The following is a 13668-nucleotide window of genomic DNA, read 5'->3' on the forward strand; positions in this document are numbered from 1 at the left end:
GAGTCATGGTTGCATACTTAGGTTGCATACATTTTCCTTTATCGATTGGTGGTGTGGCAGCTTCATTATAGCTCCAGTACAGAATGTTCTAAGTTAAGAAATAATTTAGAATATGGGTATATTATTTGTCCATTGTATAACAGTTTCCATGTCAACACAATGAGTGGATTCTAGATCCATTTGGGACCTAGGTCAAACAAGTTGGCTATCAATGATACAGTCTCCTTGACAAGCATCATTTACAATTTATCCAGCTGGCACGACTGTACTCCTGAAGAAGCCAAGCAATTTTCTTTGCATGAGAGTTTCACCAAATTTAACATGGTCTTAAAATTCAAATGCATGCAGCTAAAGGCATAGCAAGATTTCAACTACAACATCACAGTAGATGTTTTAAACATTGGAACAAACCCAACCAATCTTTTCTGAGAAGACTCTGGACAATGTGCTGAAGGCTTATAATCAAGTAAGTCACTCATTGTGATGGGGCCAGCTAACATTTCTCAGGTAAAGCCATGAATAGTTTACCCAGTGGCACCATGTCCTTGAGCAATTCTAACTCCTGAACCTACTTTTTCTCTTATTTCCAAGAATCATACATAACAGAAGAGTATTTAGCCAATTGTACATCTGGTATTTTTTTTCGGTTACCTTCCAAGCCTGATCACTCCCTGGAATCCTGCAACTTTCTTCATTCCCAGCAAATGTCACAATTCTTAGAGACCTAGAGCTATACAACACAGAAATGGGCCCTTCATAACACCACAGCTATGTGTGGAGCCATGGGAGATGGTTGAGTCTTGCATAAGTATTTCTCATTCATCTTTACCATGAAGGAATGTAAGCTAGGAAATTCATTGAAGGGAACAATGATATCCTCAAGCCTCCCAATATAACGAATCAGAGGGTGTTGGCTGTCTTGAGGTGCATAAAGATGGATAAATCCCCAAGGTCTAACCAAGTGTTTCCTTGGAAGCAGGGGAAGAAATTTTGCGGCACTGGATCTCCCCTTAGGCTCAGGTCTGATACCACAAGACTGAAGGTGGCTGATGTTGTGCCTTCATTTAAGAATGGCAGGCCAGTGAGCCTAACACTGGGGACGACAGGAAAGTTGCTGGAGGGTATTCAGAGAGGAAGAATTTACCTACATTGGGGAAGGACTGGACTGATTAGGGATAGCTTTGTCCATGAGAAATTGTGCCTTGCCTACTGTAATTTGAAGATGTGACCACGAGGGAAGAATGGTTAAATCAGGGCAGAATGGACGGGGCCCTGAGAATGTTGTAGTATAAGGAGACCTAGGGGTACAAGTACATAGATCCCTGAAAGGGGGAAACACATGTAGAAAAGGTGGTGAAGAACATATATGGCATTCTTATCTTCATCAGATGGGGCAAGAGTTGAGATGTCATATTACATTTGTACAAGATGTGGATGACACCACACACGCAATATTGAATTATTCATTTTAAAATTAATTAATTATAACTTAGAGAATTTTTATGTTTTGCGCTGTACTGCTATTCCAAAACAACACAGTTCAAGACATCTGTCAGTGAAAATAAACCTGATTCTGATTCACGTTGGATTCTCTATGCTGCTGCATTTATAAGATATGTGTTTGCTTGTTCAAGGAACATTCAATGCTTATTTCCACAGTCGAGTTAATACTGCACAGAATTAGAATGAACAGAAAGCAGATGAATCATCTGCATCCAAACTTATGTTGACAAGTGATGTAGAACAGATGGTACTGACTATGTCTTGCCACAGCTCTGAAACCTGTCACCAACTAACATGTGGGGATATGTGAAATGGGGTGACATTTAGAAATGTTATGCGGGGTAAGAACGGCAAGATTTCACGGCAGGGAGTAAGGCAAGAAATTACTTTTCTGCCAAATCTCCTGAATCTTTCCCTGGCTCCGTGTGTCTTCCAATAAAACAGTGAGGAATTTCATAGGATGTAATACCTCCAAGGCCAGAAAAGATTGACATGGACTAAAATAAATTGAAACATTTTACTCTGAGAAACGAAGAGGATATTTTTCACAGCAAAGTGAAAACTGACAGTGTCTTGCAGTCTCAGAACACAATCTCTTCGTTTCCTCATCTACACTCTCTGTCCCTCATTCAGACATAGTTACCACCACATTCCCTGCTTTGTTTGAATATCGCCAGATTAATCCCCAGTCAGCAACACTAAACAGTCTTTACCAGTATTTCAATAAATTCATGAAATTTCACGTCACATGTCGGTGATAATAAACCTGATTCTGATTCTGAAAAGAAAAATTACAAGATGGCTTGAATGTTTAATTTTCCCATCAGGTGTCTTCAATAGATTTTGATAACATAGATGATTTGGATCCCATCTTGTTGGTAATTAATTATCTCCTTCATTACAAAGTGCTTGCATCCAACTAGGTAACCTCACAATTTCAAGCCTGTTATTTCATTTTCTATAACTTAAATTTACCTGCTGTGAATTGTGAACAAAAGAAGAATGAGGCAGCCCATGATAAATTATTTTTAGTGTGCATGATAGAAAATTATTCAATCTATGTAACCCTTCCGGTGAAGGTCTCTTTTTGTCTGTACTAATTGTATTCTCCTTGATATCCACAATGGCTCCTATTTCTACTGCTTTTACTTCCATTCACTGAATGTGAGTTGTGATAACAATTCTCACAAAGCTGAAGGTGGAACCCGAGTGTCCTATGGGCCATTTCAGAGTCAACCACAGACAGTGGCTTGGCTTCACTTTAGACCAGACTAGGGGAGAAGCACAGATTCCACCCCCCCCCCCCCACACACAGCACAACAAGGAACTGAAAAGTTTCTGCATGCTAGTCTATTAGTTTCCATGTCAATGCTGGTATGCCTAATTCATTTGTTGTATCTTTTTATAATTTGATAATTATGGTGAGGCACATGATTCAGAATATAAAACATGCGGTTCTTGAACCTTGAAAGTCTCTTTCTTTTGACAGTTAGATAGTTGCCAAAAATCAAAATAAAACATTTAACAGCAAGATTTCTGGTAGCGTACACAGGCACTAGGTCTACCGAATTTCTTGGCCTCACAACTATGAAGATCAGCAACCAGCAGAATTCTGCCACACTGTATGAGGATGTCCTTGATCTCCTTCTTAGAGGCTTTATCTGCATTTTACTAAATCACCAAGGGTTTAGAAATGGATCGATGGAAAATATAGATTTGAGCTACAGGACTACCATCCTTCACACAAATTCTGGCGTTAACAGTAACCAATCTTTCTTTGCCCAACAGCAGGATTGGTTCCGACAGTTTGTACCGTGAAGTCTTTGGCTCAATCTGTTCCAGAGGCTTTCACCATTCACTTTCAAAAAGCCATTTCTCACTTTGCAATGGGCAACCACTGTTGCTGTTTGGTGTAGCTTCGTTAGAAACAATTGGAAACTGGAACAGGTTGCAGCAGGCCATGCAAGCTCCCTCATTCTTCTCTCCATCTTGTACGAGTCTCTCCCTTAGAGATGGTCTCAGTGAATATTGAACAAACAGGGGATAAGAAGCACAAGGCAGTAAATCATTATGTGCAATCATTGTCAGAACAACATCACAACTGCAGCATAACGTACATTGCATGATATCAGCAAGGTATGCCGCAATGCCAGCAGTTGTTATATCAGTGCACCTTATCTCTGCACAACTTGAATTACTTTCCCTAAAGGAAAATGGATTTGAACAGTGTTAGCTACTTGAGAATTGTTTCTAACAAAGATACATCAAAACTAGGTTAATGAAAAGTCAACATATTGCTATGGTTACCCAGACATTCTGTCTTCTCCTCCCTTTCACCAGACAGAGGACAAAAAGCCTTAAAGCTCATGCCACCATGCTCAAGGACAGTTTCTATCTTGCAGATAAAGACTATTGAACATTTCCCTTGCACAATTAGGAGGACCCCTGACCTCCGACATGATGGCCTTGTACTTGGTCTGCCTGCATTAAAATTTCCCTGTAACAACTTCTTCTGCATTCGGTCATGGTTCTCCCCTTGTACTACTTCAATATACTGTTGTAATGAAATGATAAGTATGGATGGCAAAGTTTTTCACTATACCTCAGTATCAGAATCAGGTTTATTATCACCGACACTATATATCATGGAACTTGTTGGTTTGCAGCAGCAGTAAAGTACAATACATAAAAGATACCATAAAATACAGAAAGACATATGTTAAAAAAATAATGAGTGCAAAATAGAGAGATGGTGTTCATGGGTTCCTGCACTGTTTAGAAATCTGGGATGAGAGGTGAAGAAGCTGTTCCTCAAATGTTGAGTTTGTGTCTTCAGCCTTCAATCTTCCGTGCCTCATCCCTGATGGCAATAATGAGAAGATGGTGTGTTCTACATGGTAAGGGTGCTTAATAATGGATGCTGCATTCTTGAGACATTGACTTTTGAAGATGTCTAATATATCAACAGCACCAGCCTATCTACCATCAAGGATGCTTATACAGAAAGGTATCAGAAAAGAGTCAGTAACAACATGAAGGATCCCACTCACCCTGCTCATGTCCCTCTCCCATCTGGGAGGAGGCTATGTAGCATCCTAGCCAGGATCAGCAGTTTTAAGCAGTAAGGCTGATCAATACCTCCACCCACTAACCCACCCACCCCACCACCACTACTTTATCACTTCCTGTCAGTCACCTTATGTACACACACTGCTGTGCCTTGCGTCACTTTATGGATGTGTAATCAATCTACGTATATAAGCTATCTTAAGTATTTATACCTATTTTGTTCTTATTATTGTTTTCTTTATCTTATTGTATTTTTTTGTGTTGCATCAGATCTGGAGTAACAATTGTTTCATTCTCCTTTACACTTGTGTACTGGAAGTGATATTAAACAATCTTCAATCTTGAATCTTTTTTATCAGGACTTCTACGTCTTTTTGTATGACACTGAGAGCTCTTTCTTCTGCACCATTCACGTAGCCAGAATGTGTGAATTTACCTTCTACCTGCAGTGGGCAGTGTATTTCCTGGAGCTGCCTGCCTTCTTTGATGGCCACACACCAATGCTGTGGAAGTATCTGAACAGAGTGTGATCTCAGTAGGAACAACCCAGATCCATTTTTAGTGCTTACTTCTGGGTGGAAATTGCCCTAAAGCTTAGATAAACATATTACTAACACAAAGGAAAATAATGTATTACCACACCAAAATTAGATGCAGTCCGTTTTCTAGACATGGCTTCCAAGTTCAAAGACCTCTAAAGACTTTTAACAGACTCACTAAAATGGAGGATAACAAGACAGCAGTGTTGCACTACAGAGAGATCACACTGAGAGTTCATGAGGCACTATATGACTACTGTTCAATGTTAATATTCCATCTATAGACATTTCCATGTCCCTCAAGACTCAACAATGTCACTAACAATTTTGTATTCTATCAAGGCTATCTATATACTGTGTTTTCCCTGCTTATCCCTCAGAAATCAAGGTCCTATAACTCAGAACTGTCCAGTCCCACTAAAGAAAACATAAGAGCAACCTCTAATAATTTTGGAAAAGATAATGTGTCCGGTTTCTGCCAAGTTGCATATTATTATTTGTTCTACGATCTTAGCGTCTCAGTCAAAAGGTTATTGCTATGCTGTCATGATTTTTGCTGAGATCCAACACTGACCTCACACAGTTTGAATTTAAAAGCAGACCTGAAATTGGATTAATTTGCAAGTTCTGTGCAAGATTTTACCTCAACGTTGATTATGGCTACGAACAGAAAATGCAGCAGCAGTTCTCCCCCTGGATTTCCTCCACTATAAACATTCAGCCTTGATTAGTCCAGTTGAATACAACATCCCAACATGTGCAGACATGAATAATGCCCCAGATTGTCAGTTTCACATTTAGTAAACACCATTAATCTTCTTTCAACTCTTTATATTGGAAAGTACAAATTCAATACCATTTGTATAAAATTCTAGTCGAAAACCAGTCCAGTGCAACACCAATATACTTCATCCTTTCATTATGATTTATTTAATTTATTTCAGCATAATTTATTCATGACATCAAATATTTGTATCTTTAGCTTTCAACATCAAAGCAGGCTGAACACTTTAAGAGGTGGACTAATAAATTACTTTTTACAGTACCCTAAATCTTAGTTAGCAAGCGATTGAAAATCTATTTATTCAAAACGATTTAGTTGTAACTCAAGAGTGAAGTTTCCTGTTCCTTGAGGTGAGTGGAAAACCTGATTATTTTTCCATCTGCACTGCCTGTAGTCAGAAGTCTGCACTCTCAAGCCAGGTAAAACTTGGTCAGCTTCAGTATAAAGCTTTCTTTAGCCTGCCCCAACAGTGAAGTCATTGGAAATTAAACCAAGAGAGAGATATAAACAGGTATCTGAGTTCATGTTACTTGTTTCACAATAGCATCCAAAGTCAAAATTAGCCCAATGTGTCATGTCAAACAGGTACACTGATGTGGGAAATTACATTTCCATGCTTTCCACATTTGGATCAGGTTCAAGGTCAAAGTCAAAGTAAATTTACTTTGTTACCATATGCTACCTCATGTTTCCATTTTAGTGTTAGTTGATATTAAACTACATGCAGTTTGCTATTTGTTTATCCCACACTACACCCAACTGGTCCCAACCGTACATTGTTGGAGAGAAGTATACATGGCCCGGCATTAGCTTATGCCAAACTGGAGGAGGTGGTGAAGAGCCGCTGCTTCAGCTGGTGTGGATGAAATCTGCTTCGTGCAATGAAAGGGTGGAGAGCGTGACTGCTGCTCTCCGTAGATCTCTTTTTCAACTTTTTCTCGCACCTCTTTTCAGAAAATGTGGGTAACATGCTGGTGGGGAGTATCAACAGCCTGTGAAAAGTGGGCAGCTGGTAGAGGAGGTTCCAGTGGGCTATCTTTGATACCCATCAACATCTGCAATAGAGACCTGACTCTAAACAAACTGAGTCCCTCCCATCTTGGACTCCCCTCTGATTCACCCAGACGTAGGAACGTAACAAGTATATGTAGCTGTAATATGGGCTTCACCATTAGATAAGATCATGCCTGATCAGTGCCACTTTTCTCCACAAACTCTGACTGTTTTATTTGTCCCAAACCCAACACCAATTTACAAAGTGGGGCAGATACTCCCACTGAACATCAGTATCATGCCATGCAGAAACCTTATGGCCTCGATTGATCTGAATCAAAATTCTAACAGCGCCAACTGGCAGGAGGTTCTGACCTTTCCTACATAGCATTTGGTACAGGATTCACAATCTTCCTTATTAATCCATTGAGGCTAGACTGGTTTTGATCTTCCCAATAACTCACACAGAAATTGCCAAACACTTAGAAATCGGAGCAGGTGTAGCACACTTTAGCCCTTGGACAATCTTCTCTATTTATTTAAGTCATGTCTAATCATTTTACAGTACTGTGCAAAAGACTCAGGCACATGGGGAAAAAAAATTTGTAAAGCAAAGATGCTTTCAAAAATAATGAAATAATAAATTTATAAATATCAAAAAAATTACTGTAAGGGGAGTAAACTTTAAAAAGCTAAACCAAATCAATATTTGGTGTGACCATCCTTTGCATTTTAAACTGCATCATTTCTCTTAGGTACACTGTTGTGCAGTCTTATAAGAAAGCCATCTGGTAGGTTGTTCCAAATAACGTGGAGAACTTGCCACAGATCTTCTGCTGACTTTGGCTGTCTTTCTTGCTTCTGTCTCTCCAAGTAATCCCAGACAACCTCGATGATGTTGACATCAGGGCTCTGGGAGGCCACACCATCTGAAACCATATAAAAAACCTAGGGTGCCTGAGACATCTGCATAGTACTGTAATTCGGTAAGTGCCATCCCTCTCCATTAACCTTGTTCCCATGATTTTCTTAATATCTACGAATTTATCAATCTCTTTTGTCAATATACTCAGCCACTGAGCCTCCTCTGCTCTCTTTGATTGAGAATGCCAAAGAAATTTCATCTCATCTCTGTCTTCTCGGGCAAATACTTTGTTTTGAGATTGTGACTCACGCTTCTAGTCACAGAAGCCAGAAAAATAAGCATTCATCCTGCATCCAGCTGGAAAGAGAAGTATCTTTACAGGGGTCCCCAACTTTTTTTTATATGTTAATCAAGGGGTCCGTAGACCCCAGGTTGGGAACAATATTAAAGTTACTAACCAGAGACATCATTCTAACCAATGTTGTAACATAATATTCTGCACTCTATCCTTTCATTTTGTACAACCCTGATGTACTTATGTATGGGATAATCTGTCTGATCGCACAGAACATAAGCTTTTCACTGTACCTCTACAATGTAATAAACTAATTGCCAATTACCAGCTCCCAACTAAAGATGATTCTATAACAGTAATAGAGTTACTAGCTATTGACATCTTTGCAACAGTATTAATACTCCCAGCTAATGACACCTTTACAACAGTGATGGAGTTATCAACCATCAACAACTTTGAGGAGTGAAATATTTGCCCACACCATTTATGGCATTGTACTGCTTTAATTCTCAGGGTTCCCACCTGTGGGTTTGAAAGCTTCACAGTCTCTGCCACCAATAGCAGAAAGCAGTAAAGATAAGATTAAAGTCTAATACCCTGCTCATCACCTCCCTCCACTTTCCCTTCACTCTACTGTCTGCTCTATCAGATCCCTTCTTCTTCAGCCCTCTGCCTCTTCCACCCTATCACCTCCCTGCATCCCCCTCCCCCACCTACCCATCTTCCCCCTCAACTGGTCTCACCCATCACCTCCCAGTTTCTCACGTAATCCTTCTTCCCCCACCCACCCACCTTCCATCTCATCAGTCTCACCTAACACCTTCCCCTCCTCTCACCCCAACAGTTTTATGCTGGCTTCTGTCCCCTTCCTTTCCAGTCCTGCTGAAGGGACTCAGCACAAAATTTTGACCGTTTATTCCCATCCACGACTTGCTAAATTCCTCCAGCATTGTATGTGTATTACCAGCTCCCAACTAAAGACGATTCTATAACAGTAATAGAGTTACCAGCTATTGACATCTTTGCAACAGTATTAATGCTCCCAGCTAATGGCACCTTTATTGTTATATGTGTATTACCCAGGATTTCCAGTATCTGCAGAATCTCTTGTACAGATAAAGCAAAGGAACTGGTGTACCTGGCAGCACTGTGAGGAAAGCACTCCGGAAGCTGTATCCCATGGTGTTTGCACCTAAGCAGATGTACATCCCAGCGTCCTCCTCCTTTGCTCTGGAGATCATCAGCTTGTTTAAATAAGAGCCATCCGGCCGCGACCACACCTCACCAGTTGGCAGGACGACAAACTTCTGCCCGCCGACGTCAATGGTGGAGTTGTACTTGTTCTCGTTCCCATACTCCACTCTCTTCAGCCACTGAATTACAGGCTTGACGTCGCTGCGCACCTTGCACTGGAAGGAGGTTGTGCCTCCATAATCGACTGTGGTGTTTACGGGGTGGGTTCCGGTCAGGATGGGTTTGGACCTGGTGGTCTCTGCAAAGGAGAGAAGTGATGCCTCGTTAGTGTCACTTGGCTGCAAAAACACTGGTTTACAAAGGCACATTAAAAGGAAAGAGAAAAGATTAATGTTAATTGCCAAATGTAGATCAGAACATGAAGTGACATACGGCATTTGCGTCAATGACCAAGACAATCTGAATATTTGCTGGTGTCACCACTGCCAACATAGTATGCTCTCAATTTACTAACTATAATGCTGGTGACTTTGGAATAGGAGAGCAAACCCAAGCACCTAGAGGAAGCCCACATGGTCACGGGGAGAACATACAAACTCCTTGCAAACGGCAATGGGAATTGAACACCAATCGCTGATTGCTGATGCTCTAACAGCATTATGATAATGGTTATGCTACCATGCTATCCCGTTGATCATTGGACCTCATTGTATCCACAGCTGGCGTAGAATCAGTTTCAGGAACCTCATTGCTTATCCACGCCACCTGACCTGTGCCCAAGAGTACCTGGCTATAAGTCAGCTTCAGGCTGTTGTACAGCCTAAACTGCAACCTGGCCCAAAACGTCAGCTGTTTACTCCCCTCTGTAGATGCCGCCAGACCTGCTGAGTTCCTCCAGCATCTTGTGTGTGTTGCTGTATATTTTGCTCAAAAGGTTTAGGCTTGTGTTGGCCCGGCTCAGATGGATGGGTTACCTGCCCATTCTGAGTCTCAGCCAGGGAGTGGATAGGATGTGTGAGCTGGGCAGGAGGGTCAATATCAGGTACTGATTTATGTTTGATTGGGTGTCATTCAACACGGTGTGGCCCCAACGTAAGTGAGGAAATGCAGCCTGCCTCGGTTACCGGTCTCTAACGCATCATGACCAGTGATATTTGCCCATGGAGAGAGTACGGGACCATGGGTTTGCATATCTGTGTCCAAAGTGGAGCAAAAATGGGAAATGTCATCAAGTTCAGTACAGAATATATTCTAAACACCCAGACTTGGGCTGAACTCTGACTGTCCACGGTCAGGTCAGGTTCTTTGGTAGTGGTAAATGAAAAATTTAAAAGAATACAAATGCAGTTCAATGTTCTTGGAGATAGATGGGGCACGGCAGCACTGTAGGCAATTTATCGGATTAGTAACAAGAGGTCTGAACTATTGATTTGCACATGAGTTTGAGTCTCAGCATATTACCAGCAAAGGTTAAGTTCAAGCAACTGAACCGAGACTAAGGTTTTGGCCAGCTATAGTGATCATGACACTGCTGGATGTTTGCAAAACTTTATCCAGTCCAAATGTGTCCTTCAGAGAATGAGATTTTCCATCCTAAATTAGTCCTGCCTAAAAGTCTCTTCAGATGACAAACAACGTACTGGCCTCTTAAAAACCCTCTGAAATTTATGTTTTTTAAGTATTTTACACAGATAATGATAGATGCATGAAACACCCTGCCAGGGGTAATGGTAGAGGGAGATACACTAGGGACACTTAAGAGACTTTTAGATAGACACGTGGATGAAAGCAAAATGGAGGGCTAAGTGAGGGGGAAGGGTTAGATCAATTTTAGAGTAAAATTAGGTTAAATGATCAGCACAATATGATGAGCTGAAAAGCCCAGGAACTGTTCTATGTTCTATACCTGTTGTATCAAATGGCCTAGTACCAGACAATAAATACATTCCACTGAATGTATAAATGAACTGAAAACATTTTGATTGACTCAACCACTAATAATATTATTGAAGAGTAAAGGAGTCAGGGCAAATAAATTTTCTTTTATTTGTTCAGCTTATTTAGTGCAACGATATTTTTTCCACAATTAATTGGTCATTAATTATTGCAGGAGTTACCTGTTTAGCTCAAGAAGCACAATCTCTATAGCGCATCAGATATTTGGCAAAGCCTCTCTAATTTCATGGGTTGTTAGCTGTAATCAGACAGTTTAAATGAAAACTTGTTGAACGCCAATGTTTGAAAGTATTTTGTTGGCAGTTGTTTATGTGGAAGGAAGTGGAGCAGGATTGGCTGCAATCATTAGCATTTCCTCAGGGTGAGGATTGATGTTTAATCTCTCCAGTAATAGAATGTATATTTCCTTTGTACCCTGTTCAAATACACAAATATGGAAGTCAATGGTCACAGTCGAGAAACTTTCAAAGGGCTATAGACATTAACTAATTCAACACCACAGAAAATTAAACTTTCTGATTGCCTTCTTATGGGAAAGTAATTGAAGCTTCACTGGAGTTTGATACATTAAATAATCACGTTGGATCTGGTGGACATTGGGTTCTTTGTTTTGTGGCTGCCTGCAAGAAGATGAATCTCAAGGCTGTATACAGTAAGCATATCTTGATAATAAATGTAAAGAAGGTCAAATTTAGCCAATGGATTACCCACAAGATGGAGACATATTGCTACTTTATATAAGGTTCTCTTGGACTTCAGCTCTACAATTCAATCTTCTGGCACATGTAGCAACAAACCAGGTTTCTCCCCAGTGACTCTGAATTCCATGCAGATTCACTAATGGGACAGAGAAGACCATCTGTACTATCTGACTATCGGGTATTTGTTGTTATTTCCATTCTGCTTTATGTATTTCCCATCTGCAGTGAGCTAACTGCAATGTAAAGGGTACAATGGTCCCACTCATATATCCACCTACAACCGTAACAACTGCCTAAACATCTCCTCCCTCATCACCATTCATGGCCCTAAACAGTCCTTCCAGGTGAGGTGGCACGTCACCTGTGAGTCTGTCAGCATTATCTGTTGTATCCAGTGCTCCTGGAGCCACCTCCCCACTACAGCGGGGAAACCCGACGCAGTTTGGGAGACCGCTTTGTCGAGTGCCTTTGCTGTGCCTGCCGCAAAAGGCAGGATCTCCCGGTGGCCACCCACTTAAATTCAATTCTCATTCTCTCGACAACATGTCTGTTCATGGTCTCTGCTACTGCCACAATAGAGCCAAATACAAATTGAAGAAGCAACAACTCATATTCCATCTGGGTGGTCTCCACCCTGATGATATGAACATGGATTTCTCTAACTTCTGGTAATCACTCCCCTATTCCACCACCAACTGTTCTTTTTGGTGTGTTTTCTTCCATTCTGGTAGTCCTCTCACCCTTTCTCTTCTCTTCGCTTGCCCATCACCTCCCTCTGGCTCCCCAACTCATTGTCCTATCCTATCATGTTCCTCCTTCTTCAGCCCTCTGCATCCACGTATCACCTCCCAGCTTCTCACATCATCCACCCCCCCCCCCAAAACCTCCTTACTTTGGCTTCTTCCCCCTTCCTTTCCAGTCCTGATGAAAATTCTCAGCCTGAAAGGTTGACTGTTTACTTCCCTCCATAGATGCTACATGACTTGTTGAGTTCCTCCAGCACTCTGTGTACGTTGTGCAGTGACCTCACCAATGCTTAAATTCCAAAACCTCAATTCACTATGGAATTGCATTAGCATTGGACAGCTCAGAACAATGCAGTGGCAAGAGTTTAACTGAAAGTGTACAGATGTTACTGTGCATAAGTTTTGAGCAGGATAAATATATGTCGGCACCAGTAAATTCCAGCAATTCTGCATTAATGTACTACCTCACTAAGGGAACAATCGGGAAACAAATTTCCGTTATTGGTGAATGCGCGTGGCCAATAATAATCATGGGAAAAACTATGGATAAGTCTTGTATAATGCATATGCAGGGACAACCAACACACACACACACACACACACATTTCCTTAATGAAGTAAAGTAATTTACTTTCTTATGTTCTTATGTTCCTTTTTTGCCACCGTGTGAAAACTCAGGACCTCTCCAGATAAAGGCACTGCAGGAAGGCCATGACGGAAAAGGTTCAAATGAGTGTAGTAGTAGTGTCGTGGTTAGCGCAACGTTTTTCAGCACCCGTGATCGGAAGATCGGGGTTTAATTCCTGCTGCTGTCTGTAAAGAGTGTCTATGCTCTCCCCGTGACTGTGTGGGTTTCTTCTGGGAGCTCTGGTTCCTCTCACATTCCAAAAGCCATACTGGTTAAGATTAGTAATTTGTAGGTAGACAATGTTGTCACCGGAATGTGTGGCGACACTTGAGGACTGACCACCGGACATCTTCGGGCTGTGTTGGTCGTTGACACGAACAATGCATTTCAGTGTA

The 13668-nt window shown here is 41.2% G+C and overlaps 1 protein-coding gene across 5 annotated transcripts in view; it reads right to left on the minus strand.

Annotated features, from left to right (window-relative positions):
• The window catches only part of LOC132391879 (fibroblast growth factor receptor-like 1), a 329539-nt gene that overhangs the window by 31690 nt on the left and 284181 nt on the right, over positions 1–13668 (minus strand). For all 5 annotated transcript variants that reach the window (XM_059965616.1, XM_059965615.1, XM_059965613.1 and 2 more), the window contains exon 6: positions 9187–9540. In XM_059965616.1, the coding sequence (XP_059821599.1) occupies positions 9187–9540 (354 nt within the window). The remainder of the gene's footprint in view (positions 1–9186; positions 9541–13668) is intronic.

The sequence above is a fragment of the Hypanus sabinus genome, chromosome 3 (genome assembly GCF_030144855.1).
Source record: "Hypanus sabinus isolate sHypSab1 chromosome 3, sHypSab1.hap1, whole genome shotgun sequence".
Taxonomy (NCBI): domain Eukaryota; kingdom Metazoa; phylum Chordata; class Chondrichthyes; order Myliobatiformes; family Dasyatidae; genus Hypanus; species Hypanus sabinus.